The sequence below is a fragment of the Aythya marila genome (assembly GCF_965140915.1).
Source record: "Aythya marila genome assembly, chromosome: 3".
Classification (NCBI taxonomy): domain Eukaryota; kingdom Metazoa; phylum Chordata; class Aves; order Anseriformes; family Anatidae; genus Aythya; species Aythya marila.
The window spans coordinates 71,669,869-71,684,035 of record NC_139044.1 but is presented as its reverse complement, the minus strand read 5'-3'; the positions used below and the strand labels follow the sequence as shown (position 1 = coordinate 71,684,035).

General features: G+C 48.6%; 1 protein-coding gene across 2 annotated transcripts; it reads left to right on the top strand.

Annotated features, from left to right (window-relative positions):
• Nucleotides 1-4,779: 4,779 nt before the first annotated feature.
• On the top strand, nucleotides 4,780-8,848 carry DDO (D-aspartate oxidase). Of its 2 annotated transcripts, none has more exons than XM_082756456.1 (5): nucleotides 4,780-4,836; nucleotides 5,727-5,919; nucleotides 6,077-6,185; nucleotides 6,333-6,509; nucleotides 7,698-8,848. In XM_082756456.1, exons 2-5 carry the CDS (start codon nucleotides 5,748-5,750, stop codon nucleotides 8,263-8,265), a joined length of 1,026 nt encoding a protein of 341 aa, XP_082612582.1. In that variant the 5' UTR covers nucleotides 4,780-4,836; nucleotides 5,727-5,747; the 3' UTR covers nucleotides 8,266-8,848. The 2 variants fall into 2 exon arrangements, with proteins under 2 accessions (XP_082612582.1, XP_082612583.1); XM_082756457.1 differs by having other exon boundaries at nucleotides 4,781-4,836; nucleotides 5,675-5,919.
• The last annotated feature ends 5,319 nt before the right edge of the window (nucleotides 8,849-14,167 follow it).

The following is a 14,167-nucleotide window of genomic DNA, read 5'->3' as shown; positions in this document are numbered from 1 at the left end:
TTTGCCAGTGTTTGTATAGGCTGGCTGGGGCAGTAGTCTCTAGGACAAATTCAGTAGTGACTCTCAAATTAGTGTAGTTTGCACCAAGATTTTATTAATCTTATTTATTCTGATCAAGTTACACCCGTCACTTGGCTTCATCGTGCGTATTTTTGATGGCTTTGTATGTCCCTGCCAGGTGATTTAGGTTCTTCCCTGAAGGTAACCATAGTGAATGATTCTGTTAAGAGAAACGTTTACAGGAGATGAGGAAAAACAATAAGAACAGCTCACTGAAAGCCGGTTCAAATATTTGCTTGCTAAAGATGAGACATCTGAATAATCTCTGATATTGATTGCAAGAGAACAGAGTTCAACGATACTGAGAAAAAGCCTAAAAATGGGGAAGTGTCCTTTGCTTATTATATCTGATATATTAATCTGACTGCAAAGAGGTCTGGACACAAAACCAGCTCTTTCAAATAAATTACTAGCCTAGGTTTATGGATAACCAGAAGCAGTGAGGAATCACTTCCCCACCTAGTGACAGATCAACTCTCCTTCTGCATTCCTGTCTGACCCAGGCTCGGATGCTGCTCGGGTGCTAGTTGCAGTGCTCACAGGCACCTCGTTATTCATGTTGCCTCCTAATGTTCCTTGTGGGCTTGCACAGGGCTAGGAAAAAACAACACCAAGGGGCAATTGATTGTCTCCATGGTCTTGTTGCCACTGATGAGAATGAAACGTGGTTTTCACTGAGATGATGATGGATATAGCAAAGGAACCAGGGATAAATGGATGATCTCTGAGCAATATTTTCACAAAGCTTTTCAGTAGGTGAGTCAGTATTGCTGGTGTCTTTCTCATATTGAGTAAATACTCAAGGAGTGAGTAAATAGCATGTGGAAACAGTAAAATGAGGAGCAGGGTAGCCTCTGTGCTGAAAGGTGAACTCGCCACGGACATTGATGCTGACTTGATCTTTGAACTGGTTAAAGAAGAGGGAGAGAAGGGATCCATACCACTGATAAGATCAGCAGCAGGTTAGCACTGCTGTGCTCACAGAGGGTGGTTCTGTTTGTCATTGCTGCTGTTTTCAAGAGCACGCACAAAGCCAGGGGATTGCTAAGTTAAACAAAGGGCAACATTTCTTGAGCATCGCTGGAGCTGGGCTGACGGTGCTCTGAGACACATCTTGAAGGCCTCAGCACAGAATGGCTAACTTTTGGTGAGCTGGGGCTCTGGGAGTTAGAGCAAAGATGTTCTGTATCACGCTGCTCGTATCAGTGAAGAGCAGGGGTAAGAAAAACAACAGCACTAAAGCCCTGCAGGGATAAACAAACTTTTGCGGTGGGAAGTCACATGCTCAGATGACAGAGAAAGAGAAGACAGAGCTCCTCCTGCACCCTAGAATACGGCGTGCATTCCTTATGGGCACTTCAGCAAAGCACGGTGTCTTCATCCTTCCAAAATAGTTGAGTGCATGGAAGGAGGCGAGTTATTTAATGGGATTACTGCAAGAGTCAGCATCACCACCCAGCGTGTGTTTTCTGAATCTCATTCTCAGGAGAAGGCTCACTGGGAATTCCCTGAAACGCTCAGCCGTGCGTAAGCATCTGATACAGAAAACTTCCATCCAAGTCATTTAAGTTGGGCAAATCTGTAAGCATCTAGAGGCAGAATCTCAGGATGGAAAATCACGGGCAATTTTAATCTTAGCTGGCACTGCGACCTCTGTTGATATCTGAAGGGGGAGAGATTTCTGATATAGTATAAACTCACTTTAGGATAGAATAAAGCTTGTGGTTTGATATTGTATAAAAACTTACTTTAGGATAGAATAGAACTTGTGATTAAAAGTTAGCAAGGACAAAGTAAACAACATCTTGTTATCTGTAGACCTTCTGTTACGTTTAAGCATTTTGTTATTTGAAAACACCCCATTATCCGTTAACACTCAGTCAGGCTAAGACTTGAGATAACTTGAGTCAACTGTCTGTTATGTCTTGTTAACTGAGACATCCTGTTATCCGCCGACCCCCCAGTTAAACTGAAAGACAACTCAGCATTTTTACAGCCTGGAAAACAACTGATTAAGAAAGTGCATTACGAGGAAGACCTACGGCCTTCCTCCCAAAGACCACTGCCCACATCCTGGAGACCCTGGCCCACAATTCTTGGAAGGCTTTGCGCAAGCGCAAGGACTGATAAGCTGATTAGCATACGAAGCGAGGGTAGGCGGGGTTAGGTAATGAATATGTATAGGTGCTGATTGAATATTCATTGTTTCGCTGTATAAATACGAGATAGTTTGTCACTTCAAACATGCACGATAGGCGGAAGGATCCCCCGTGCATCCAGCGCTGCAATAAAGAATATACCACTTAAGGAAATTCGGATTTGATCTTTAAATCAATTTGGCACCCCAGATGGGACAACCTCTCTGCCGGTCCGCAGGACCCGCTGGGGACAGGACTTCCTAGGGTACCCCCGGGATTTCCCGGAGGGACTCCTCGACTCACCGGATCACTGCGGAGGCAGACAAGGACCCCATCATTGTAAGTGAGTATATTCTTTATTCTGGTTTGGTTTTCTGGTAGACCGGTCGTCTGGAACTGTCCAATAAGTCGGAAGGTGATCTTCTGCAGGACAGTGTTTGGTATATACTTTGTGGATAATACCACAAGTATATCTGGGGACCTTGATGTCCATCTGGATCTGGAACTGTCTGTAAGTCGGAAGGTGATCTTCTGCAAGGCAGTATTTGGTATATACTTTGTGGTAAGAACCATAAGTATATTTGGGGACCTTAAGGAAAGAGCTCGCTTTAAGGTCCATCTGGAATTGTGTTGCCTATTTTGGTTTTCTGACTCATGGATTGTGTTATTTAACTCTGGTTATTGTTACTGCGATTTTGGCTATTTTCTTGGTGATAATAATAAGTTTTGTGACGTTGTTATAAGAAAGATATCGTTACAGTGTTACATATTTCGGTTTTCTGACCTATGGCATGTGGAATTTGACTCTGATTATTGTTATTGTGACTTTGGCAATATCTCCTGGTAATAATAGTAGTTTTGTGACATTGCTATTGAAAGATACCTGCGTGCCCACATTTTTGTAAGTGATACATATATTCTGAAATTGTGAATTAGAAAATGGGGGGGCGAGAAAGCAGTGAAATTCCTAAGAAAAGTGCATTGGGCTGTATTTTAAGTCATTGGAAAGATATAGGAGGGGTCCCGGGTGGAGGTGAAAATAAGAAAACTCTGATAAAATATTGTAATCAGTGGTGGCCTCTTTACAAATTAGAAGAAGGAGAAAAATGGCCCAGAAATGGGACTTTGAATTATAACACTCTATTGCAATTAATGTTATTTTTAAGGTATTCAGGAAAGTGGAGAGAAGACTCTAATTACTGTCCATCATGATACAAAGGAAATAAGCAGAGTTTTGCAAAGGGTAAAACGGGACACAAGTCACAACTGGTGGGATACACTTTTTGGATGGTCGCCAACTGTAACTGGAATTTTGAACACATTGAGTCACCCAATTATTGTTTTATTGATATTAGTTGGTATAAGTTTAATATTGTCTTTTGTGTTACTTGTTTGGAATTGGAAATTGTTACGACAAATGTCCATGTTAACCTCCCTGACAAATGTGCATGGTAAGGTATTGAGGGGTACATATCATAAAGACTGGGAAGAAAATTTTCGTATTAAGTAAAAGAATTTACTAGATTTTCCAGAAAAGGGGGGAATGATATAGTATAAACTCACTTTAGGATAGAATAAAGCTTGTGGTTTGATATTGTATAAAAACTTACTTTAGGATAGAATAGAACTTGTGATTAAAAGTTAGCAAGGACAAAGTAAACAACATCTTGTTATCTGTAGACCTTCTGTTACGTTTAAGCATTTTGTTATTTGAAAACACCCCATTATCCGTTAACACTCAGTCAGGCTAAGACTTGAGATAACTTGAGTCAACTGTCTGTTATGTCTTGTTAACTGAGACATCCTGTTATCCGCCGACCCCCCAGTTAAACTGAAAGACAACTCAGCATTTTTACAGCCTGGAAAACAACTGATTAAGAAAGTGCATTACGAGGAAGACCTACGGCCTTCCTCCCAAAGACCACTGCCCACATCCTGGAGACCCTGGCCCACAATTCTTGGAAGGCTTTGCGCAAGCGCAAGGACTGATAAGCTGATTAGCATACGAAGCGAGGGTAGGCGGGGTTAGGTAATGAATATGTATAGGTGCTGATTGAATATTCATTGTTTCGCTGTATAAATACGAGATAGTTTGTCACTTCAAACATGCACGATAGGCGGAAGGATCCCCCGTGCATCCAGCGCTGCAATAAAGAATATACCACTTAAGGAAATTCGGATTTGATCTTTAAATCATTTCCATAGACAAAAGGCTCCTCTCCAAAACTGTACATACCCATCGGTGATTTAAAATAATGTATGTTTTATGATACAGACATCAAGCCATCAACATTTTCACCCCTAACCATGCAAGCCTTCTCCGTTCCTCTGCCCCCTTCCCTGCCTTACACAACTCCCTTTTTTATTTTCTCAAAACTTGCAGAACAATCAAGCTGTGCTATAATTTTCACAGATTTATTCCCTGTTCCTTTCACCACCAAAGGAAGAAAAATGCAGGAAAAATAAAGGCTGGTGATTATGTACGTGTCCTCAAAACAGGACGGGGGGGGCAGGGAGCCTCCTCTGCGGGGCAGAGCAAAGCTCGGCGGCTGCCCGGGCCGGGAGCCAACGCTGGGCCTGGCGCACGCAGCTCGGGGCCGGGGCAGCTCTCCCGGCCAGCCCGGCCTCTCCACCCCAGGTATTTCCCTCTGCTTTTGCTTCTTTGGGGTTGGGGGTTTTGTCAGCGGGGCGGTGTGTGAGGCAAAAAGCCTGCTCTGCAGGGAGAGGGAGGGAGCGAGCAGCCCGCCCAGCCCACCTCAGGCACCGCAGGCCTCAGGGGCTAAGGGCACGCTTCAGCACTTGGGTCTGAGGGGAGTGGGGTTAAAAACAGCCGCGGGACTGCAAGAATGACCATTTTGGGTTTCCTTAGGTCCCCCTTTGCCCATTATCTGCCCAGCAGCTCAGTCGTGCTTTCTGAACGGCCCCCTCCCTTCCCACGCGGCAGGGACAGCAAACCCTAAGCAGGAAAACCGCAGGGGGAAGAGAGAAGCCGGGAAGTGTTACAAGCAAGGATCTTGAAAACAAACGTGATCCCGCAGTTTTCTTGCCCAAACCTGCATCAAAGGTGCTGAAAGCCCCAGGGAAATGTGAGATCAGCCCCTCCCGTATCACTGCAGGCCCCGTTTTCCAGAAAAGGCTCTGGGAGAGCAGTCATGAGGCTGGATTTCTGCAGGCAGTGGTGAGCGAGTCCCGCAGGAACACAGGGAGGGGAGAGGGGGGCTGTGAAGGAGCAAGACCAAAGGTCTGTCTCAGCCAGCATCCTGTCCAAGAGCCGATATTGTGAGATGATCCAGAAAAACATGTGAGGCACAGGCAAAGGAGACTTCTCCCCTGGCTGCATCCTCAGCTTTTGGCAGGAATCCACCCCGGGATGCCTGAGCCAGCAGGTGCCCCTTGACAAAGAAAACTTTAATAATTGATCTAGCAAGTTAATTAAAGCTAAATCTGGAGGTTTTATCAGCTCTGCCTTTGTCCAGTCCTCGGTTTGGGAGCCTTGCAGGTTCTGGTGCCCTGCTCCTCGCCTTGTAGGTGCGGGTCTGCGCCCCGGAGATGGCAGCACCCAAGGTGGCGGTGGTGGGCGCGGGGCTCGTCGGCCTGTCCACCGCGCTCTGCATCTCTGAGGCCTTCCCCAGCTGCCCCCTCAGCGTCCTTGCGGAGCAGTTCAGCCCCAACACGACGGGCGACGTGGCGGCCGGGATGCTCATCCCGCACACTTACCCAGGTGCGTGCGAATCGGCGCTCGGGGTGCAGCAATGCACAGCGATTCGGGAGGAAAAGTGCCACTCCCTGCATCCCCACCTCTCCTATCTCCTCGGTGCTGGCTTGCGTGCCTTTCCTCTTCGCATTTTCACTGTGCGTTTGGGTGTGTTTGCACGCAGGCACGCCGATCCACGTGCAGAAGCAGTGGTTCAAGGAGACCTTCGCGTACCTTTTTGCCATCAGCAACTCAGCCGAGGCATCAGAGGCTGGCATCCACCTGGTTTCTGGGTAAGAGCAGCCCCGAGGGCACCCTTTGGAGCAGGCAGAGGCTTTCCTTGCTGCAGCCCAGGCACCTGAATCCTCGGGTTTGCGTTGAGATTGCAGCGACGGGGCAGAGCTACAAAGTTTGGCAGCTTTTTCTCCGTGTCCTTCCAGCTGGCAGGTCTTTAAAACCCCTCCCAAGGACGAGGTGCCTTTCTGGTCTGACGTCGTCCTGGGGTTTCGACCCATGTCCGCGGCGGAGCTGCAGAAGTTCCCTCAGCACAGATGGGGCCAGGCCTTCACCACGCTGAAGTGCGACTGCCCGCCCTACCTGCTGTGGCTGGAGAGGAGGTCGGTTTGCTGCAGGATGGGACTGGGGAGAAAAGCCCAGGCCCGGGGGAGCTTGTTGGGTTTGGGCAAAATTGGAGAAGGGCTGGGGCGTGCATTTAGCCCGTGTGAGTGCCTCTGAAGTGAGAGAGCGGTTGTCTGCACTTGAGAGGAGGTGACAGGCTGCACACTGGTCTGAGGTCGGGAGAGAAAATGTTTTTGCTCCAGGAGGCAGGCCGGGAGGGCGTGCTGCAGTGCCACCAGGGCCACACCAGGGCTGTGCCCTCTCCTCTACACACACTGTGTCACGTTTCATCGCTCACCGAGTCGGAAACCTGCTGAAGTGAGTTGTTAAACCCATTGAGGATCTGCCACGTGATACCCAGTCTCGCCTTATTCCTGTTACAGCCCTCTTATTCCTCAAAGGACGCAGTCTAATAAGATGCTCGAGCTCCTTTTCGCTCTCTTCTCCCTGGTGACGAGAAATGAGAACGTGCTAACGCATGTAACTAATTCTCAAAACCCCGGGGATCTGAGCTGTATTTATAAACCCTTCTCTTGGCAATCCACGAGGAAAACTGTCTTCGTGCCCACCTTGCAGCTCCAAAAATGGACCTCAGGAATTTTTTCCTGCTCGCTTGCCTGACTTCAGGAGTTCTCAGCAGCTTTTTATTGGTGTGTTTTTTATGCAGCATCCCAATGGCAGTGCTCGGGGGCTCTCCCAGCAATTTTCTGAGCCAGGGTGGCTGTGTGGGACCTCCCCAGGTCTCACCAGGTATTTCAGCATCCCGCTGCACCCAGAGCCCTGTCCCCAAAGCACCAGGCGTGCCTTGGATCTGCACCTTGTTCACCCCTCTGCTTGCTGTTAAAGCTTGGGATCATTACAGAAATGGGTTGCTGAGTCCATGGGGATCTGTCTGTCTGTCTAGGGTTGTATGGCAGACCCTGCTGTGTAATATCCATCAACTTGCTGGACCTTTTCCTCTCCAAAGAAGTTAAAAAAATAGCTTTGATCAGGCCAAATCAATCAAGTCACCAACAGAAGCCCCAGGTGGTTTCCTTTATTTTTTATTCCATCTGTTGTCCCATCTTGGTTTTGATCTGGATGTTAGAGGCAATCTCACCTACTCAATGTGTACAATACTCACACACGATTCTAGGAGGTTCCTTTCTACCTCGCTTCTGTGGTTTTTTTTTTGTTTGTTTTTTCAGGCTGAGAGCAAACGGTGTCCAGCTGCGCACCAGCAAAGTTGCAGACCTGTGGGAGCTGCGCAGCGAGTACGACGTCGTGGTCAACTGCACGGGCGTCGGAGCCCAGCAGCTCGTGGGGGACCGGGAGCTGCTCCCCACCAGGGGACAGGTTCTCCAGGTGCACGCTCCTTGGCTGAAACACTTCATCCGGGACGGGGACGGCTCAACTTACATCTACCCGGGGATACACAGCGTAACGCTGGGGGGAACCCGGGAGAAGGGGAGCTGGAGCCTGTCCCCGGACGCTGCTACTACCAGGGATATTTTCAGCAGATGTTGTTCTCTTGAGCCGTCCCTGCAGCGAGCTGAGGGTGTCAGGGTGAAGGTGGGCCTCAGGCCCTCCAGGTCGGCTGTGAGACTGCAGAGAGAGGTCCTGAGCCGGGGAGGAGCCGAGCTCCCGGTGGTCCACAACTACGGGCACGGGGCAGGTGGCTTTTCGGTGCACAGAGGCACAGCCAAAGAGGCCACTCTGCTGGTGGGAGAGTGCATTGCTGCCCTGCGGGGCTCCTCGTGCAGGGCCAAGCTGTGAATCTTCATCTTTCATCTGCCTGCAAAGGCGTTTGGATGCGCCGGGTTCAGATTCGGTGAAATCTCCTTCCCTCCTGTTGCACCAAATCTGATCTAGGATTTCCCTCTCTCCTGCCACCTTGCTGACAAACTTTATGATTTAAAATAAAAAGGAAACGCTGCCTAGAGCTGCGTTACAGCGCTCCGGGTCGGCTCCTGCAGAAAGCAATACTAGGCCACTCAGGCACACCGACCAGACAGCTTGATTTTAAGAGCAGGTTAAACACCTTTAAACGCCTTTTATCTTGACATTTCTTTGAGAGGAAGTTGCTGGTGTGAACCCATGTGAACTACAGCATCTTTCACACTTGTTTGCAACTCCTCTGCTCCACGTAACGCAGACATTACTCTCAGGCACAGATATTTTCTTCCTCCCAACAGCAGCACTGACATGTGCAAGATGAATCTCTGTTAGTTATTAAACTGCTCGTTAGACTTTAAATGGCTTATTTAAGTGTTGGTAGTTCTTTGTCCTTACAATTACAAAACGAATCAAAATCTTTCCAAAAAGCACGCTTAAAATTGACCGATAAATAAAATTCTAATAGCAGAGCAGAGGTCACTTCTGTAGGTTTTTTTTTTTTTTTTCCATAAACAAGGGGTTTTCTCACTCGGAGGGGCCTGAGAGGGCCAAGCAAGGCCCTGGTGTAACTGCCAGGCTCAGAAGTGGCTGCCAGCTCCTGCTGCTTGCAGGGAATGGGGACAGTCACCCTGCACAGGGGACAGCTGCCGAAAGGAGCAGCATCCCATTAAATCATGGGGCAGTTAGTGCTTGGGATCAGCCTAAGCCAGTCCCTGACATTGCATGGCTCCATAAAGGGAGGCACTTCTTCACCCTTGTGTCTCTCCTGCAAAGCTCTGCTGATCCTTCCCTTTTAGGCCACATCCACCCTTGCAACTGATTCATTATCATGGCTTTCACCACTTGCCTGCCATGGGGAGTCAGATTTATTGCCTTTCTCCAGGTCCTTCTCCAGTGTCACGTCCTCTTTGACGTGGCTGCTGTAAGTAGAAGGTTGCACACCATCCCTAACAGCACAACAACCCCGCCTTAGCATTCATTTAAGACCCACGAGTGAGTAACATCTGCTTCTCCTGAATTTGTTGCTATCTCTCTCATCTCTTTTGCCTAAAACCTCCTCTAATGGCCCTTCAATCCGAGGCAGATTCTCTGCATTATCCCCTTAGCAAATGGTCGTGCCGTGGGAATTTCCCTGAGCTTTTCTGTGCTGGATGCAGACAAGTGATCTGTCTGGCTGGTCTCTTAGGGCTTGTTTGCTCCCAGATGCCTTTGATACCCTGATCGACTGCTGACTGCACTCCCTGGGCACCTGCAGCCCCTCTGGCAGCCCCCTGCTCCTGGCGGGTCAGAGGAAGCTTTTGGTCTACTAGGAAATGATTTCCTCAAAGTCTTTTTTCAGTCTGCCTGTTTCTACTTCTCGTTTGAAAGAGTTCAAGTTATTTTCCATTTCTTCCTTTGGACGTGATTTATTTTGCTTCTTGCCCATGTAATTTTTTATCATGGTATTACGATATACCAGTAACTGTCTTTCTTCTGGAAAGTCTCTGGTACTTCTGTTGGGTCGGTGTGATATCTCATCAGGCATCCTTGAGTCTCTGCTCCTCACCCAAGATCCTTGCCAGCCACTGAAGCAAAGAGGTGGCCACTGTGAGCATTTCAGCTCCAGCTGAAGACGACATCCAAACAATTTTCAAAGCTCTGTTTTGGTTCTAAATCTGGCTGTGCCAGATCCCTGGGAGAGATAATTAGGTTTCAACACCAACCTTGAGCTGCTCCTAAGCCCGTGGAGCTAACGGGACCGTCCTGGAGCCGAGCCTTCCCGTCGCCGCTGACTAGGCACTCCCGGCAGATGGCAACCAATCTGCCACGCTCGTAATGAACTTCAGAGGCGTAATTATGGCACAGAAAAAGGAACAATTATATTGCGAGGCGTTTTTATCCGTCCTTACGACTCGCCGACAGCAGATGGGCTGCCTGGCGGAGTTTGGGACTTGAGCGCAAAATAATAGTTTGCTGCAGGAGGGGGTTTTGTTGGTTTTCTCTGCGAAAACAAAGCCATAAAGACACATTGTCTTGATGCAGGCTTTTGCCTATATTTAAGACAAATCGCCAAATTTCTGAAAAACGTGGGAAAATCGGAGTTCCCCGTTCATTATAATTCTTTTCCTTGTCGAGTACAGCTTGAAATAAACTTATCTTCAGTGTGACACATTCAAATTCCTTTGGTTTGGAGTCAATGCAGTAATTACAGGGGAAATCAGGGCCCGGACCGAGATGGATGATGTTTTTCACAGCTCTTTTAAAGAGTTGTGTAACGCTGCGCGGTGTTTTTTTTTTTTTTTTTAATCCTGCTTTATTCTCTGTTTTCCACCAGAGGGAGGTGTTGGATCGAGCAGCTGCCCAGCCAAACCCGCAAAGCCCAAACGAAGTGATGCTGCACGGTCACTTAGGGCCCTCAAATCTTATGGGGAGAGCTTAAAAAAAAAAAAAAAAAAAAAAAAAAAAAAAAAAAAAAAAAATCAAGGAAACAGAAATGTGAGGAGAGCAGCAATCAGGTGCTGCGGTATTAGTGACTCTCAATGTTTTAGGGCTGCTCAGAAACAGCCTGTTCCCTTTCCGAGGATTTCCCCCAAACGCCTGTTTTTCTCACTAAAGATGTCAAAGCCAACATTTCTTGGAGGAGGAAAATTGGAGAGCAGTGTTGTGGTCTAACCCTGGCAGGCAGCTCGGCCCCATATGGCCACTCACTCACTCTCCCCTGTGCATTACCCACAAGGGGACAAGGTATTTTGGACAAGGTATTTTTGCCGTCTTCATGTCCCTGTTCTAAACCACCTCCTTGCTGGATTTCAGCCACTGACCATGCCCTGGAAAACTCTCGTCCTGGTTCTCTGCTGTGGCCGGGCTTTTGGCCGTGCTGCGCGTGTGCCTGCACAACGCCGGGCTTCCAGCAGCAATCACGGGGAGAACTGCCACGGAGACGTGCAGCAGGGTAATTGCCTCAAACAGAAGGATAAATAGCTTTTTGTGGCATTTAATGGGCCTCTTAAGTGAATGGCAATAAACTCCATCTGAACAGATGTTTTCTCTCTCTTTTTTTTTTTTTTCGTTCCCTTGCATCTCATACATAATCATGCCCGAAAATGTTCTTGTCTGGGTTTCTGAGAGCAATCTTGCTGCTGTTTGTCTTGGTGGAAGATTGAGCACTCCGGCACAAAGACTGAGCAAAAAGCCTTTGATTTCCTGAGGCAGTGGGCAAAACTGGAACACAGGAGGCTCCCTCTGAGCACCAGGCAGCACTTCTTCACTGTGCGGGTGACAGAGCACAGGCACAGGTTGCCCAGAGAGGCTGTGGGGTCTCCTCCTTGGAGATCCTCAAAATCCACCTGGACGTGGTCCTGGGCAAGCAGCTCTGGGTGTTCCTGCTTGAGCAGATTTTGGACACTCCGACATCTGCTCCGCCACTCCAGCGCTGTGACCACCCCCTGCACAAGCGCTCCTGTTGGGCTGCGCTGTGTAAACCCATTAAAAGCCCGTAGTAGAAAGGCATATGTAACTTCTTAAAGCCATAATTACTAACCCAGCTGTGGTGCTTGGCAGACCCGTGAGCGGTATAGATTAATCCTTTTGCCAAACCACGTGTTTTAATGCGAGATACTCATCTTCAGGCTCAGAAGTGCAAAAATGCCTGTAAGATTGGTTGCATCGAGAAAGCTGCACCCAGATTAAGACCAAGGCAATCTGTAAAACATACAGAAAAAATGGAGTTACTAGTAGAAACTCAGGGTGATTTTTAAGCAAAGTTGGACATCTATCTGGGATTACAGTGATACTAAGATACAGGGGGGATACAGACAAGAAATTCATATCACAAAAATCTTTCTGCGATAGCACTTGAACTGAATTTGAGATATACCTGCTTAATTCCTGTAAACTGGAATGCCTTTTTTTTTTTAAAAAAAAAAAAAAAGCAGTACATGTTTTCAATTTGTAGACTGGAAACCGTTCAATGAAATTGCCAGCCCTTACTGCAAAGAGCAGGCAGAGTTTTGCTCGCTCAGAATGCAAAATCGCTGTTGCTCCTTCCTAGGAGAGAAACACAGCTGCTGGAGGCAACAGTCTCATTGCAGTTGCCACGAAGATTGGGCCTGAATTAACAAAGAGAAGGCTTGGGGACAGCAGAGAGCTGCAGAGCATCTCTTATCGAAGAGCCTTCTCGGAGCTCTGCCTCCTCCAGGCTCAGGATTGAGTCCCCACGCTCAGCTCCACGTCTTCTGCAGGGGGACGCCGTGCTTGGCTGTATGCAGCCGCTTTTAATGCAACCTTGTGGAAGTTTCTGCACAAAAGCTCTCTGTTTTCAGGCACATGGACCAACATCACTGCAGCTTTCATAGCGCGAGCCAGGAGTGTAGGAGGGAGGAGAGGAAAAAAGGTCGTCCTTCGCTCTGTCCTGTAGATTTTGGCATGTGGCTCAGAGCAAATGGGGCTGTTAAGCTGAGCAGAAAAGAGCATTTTTAATCATTCTCTCATTTTATAGATGCTTTACTCCCATTAACAGCCCTTGGAGAATCCAATAAATTCCCAGTGGTGTTTTTCCTGCCTGGGCTTTAATTCTGCATAGAGGTCTGGGCAGGCATTTTGCCGAGCCAGACGATGAACACAAATCATGGCAGTGGGTGTTGCCTCTTCTGTGATGTTCTCAAACCCACAAGATCAACCTTTTCCTTGAGCTGGCTGGCTTCAGCTGGCCACGGAGCAGCAGGTCCTCTGGAGCAAACAGAGAGCCTCACCTTGACCCCTTTAAATAAGCCCCACAACCAACTCCAGCAAGGTGGTGCTGCCCTTAGTGCTGTCAGCCTGGTGTGCTTTTGCTTCACATGGACTTTTGGTTTTTTTTTTGAACTAGGATGTGATCTGCTGAAGTCTGGTGTGTGTGTGTAGGAAAGCTCACCAGAGTCAGGAGAGGTTTTGCCACACAACAGCATCCCAGGCGAGATCTCATTTATGAGCAGGAGAGACAGGGTTGAAGCAATGAACTTCCATTAGTGTTAAACCTCCTCCTTCCAGAAGTGTAGCACTCTGCTGCTAGGAAAACTCAGGAATACTGCTAGGATTTCAGATTTTTAAAGACTTTTTCTGTCCCATCGATTCCTGCGCTAGTCCAGGTACCCGAGGTTTCCTGAGATCTTTGTTTCAGCATTGCTTTTTTCTCTGTGGTTACAAACCCTCCACTGTATCTGGGACGGGCAGACGATGTTTAAAGGAGATGAGGGAGAGGCATGAGAAATGCAGTTTGTTAAAACGTAAAGGATAAAGGAAAGAGACTGATCTTTAGGAGGATTGCTCCCTCACAAATGGAGGGAGGCCGATCAGCCTGGCGGGGACCCAGAGGAGATCGGTGTTTAGGGCTGTGGCTTGGCGAGGACCAGAAGATGTTGAGAGCTTTCCACTGAAGCAGATATTTGATGTTAGATATGGGGAAGACCCGATGTTTTTTTCCTGATGGACCCCATTTATCTGACTGTGCTCTGACAGAGCCTTTAGCACAGCTTTGCTCCCTCAAGTCTTCGGGCGGCTTCGGGGCGCTCGCTCCCCTCACGCTGCTGCGGGCTCTTCCCCACAGCCCCCAGCCCGCTACCACCGGGCCTCCCCCTGCCAGCACTGCCCCACCGGCACCCACAGGGGCCGGGCTGTGGGGTTTGAGGGCTGAGGGCTGAGGCTTGAAGGCTGAGGGCCGGGATCTGAGGGCCCATGGCGGCCCCTCCCCGGCCGGCCCCGCTCGGGGCGGGGACTCGGCGCTGCCCCATGGGGCCGGCGGCATGAGCCCTGCGGCGGGGCCGCG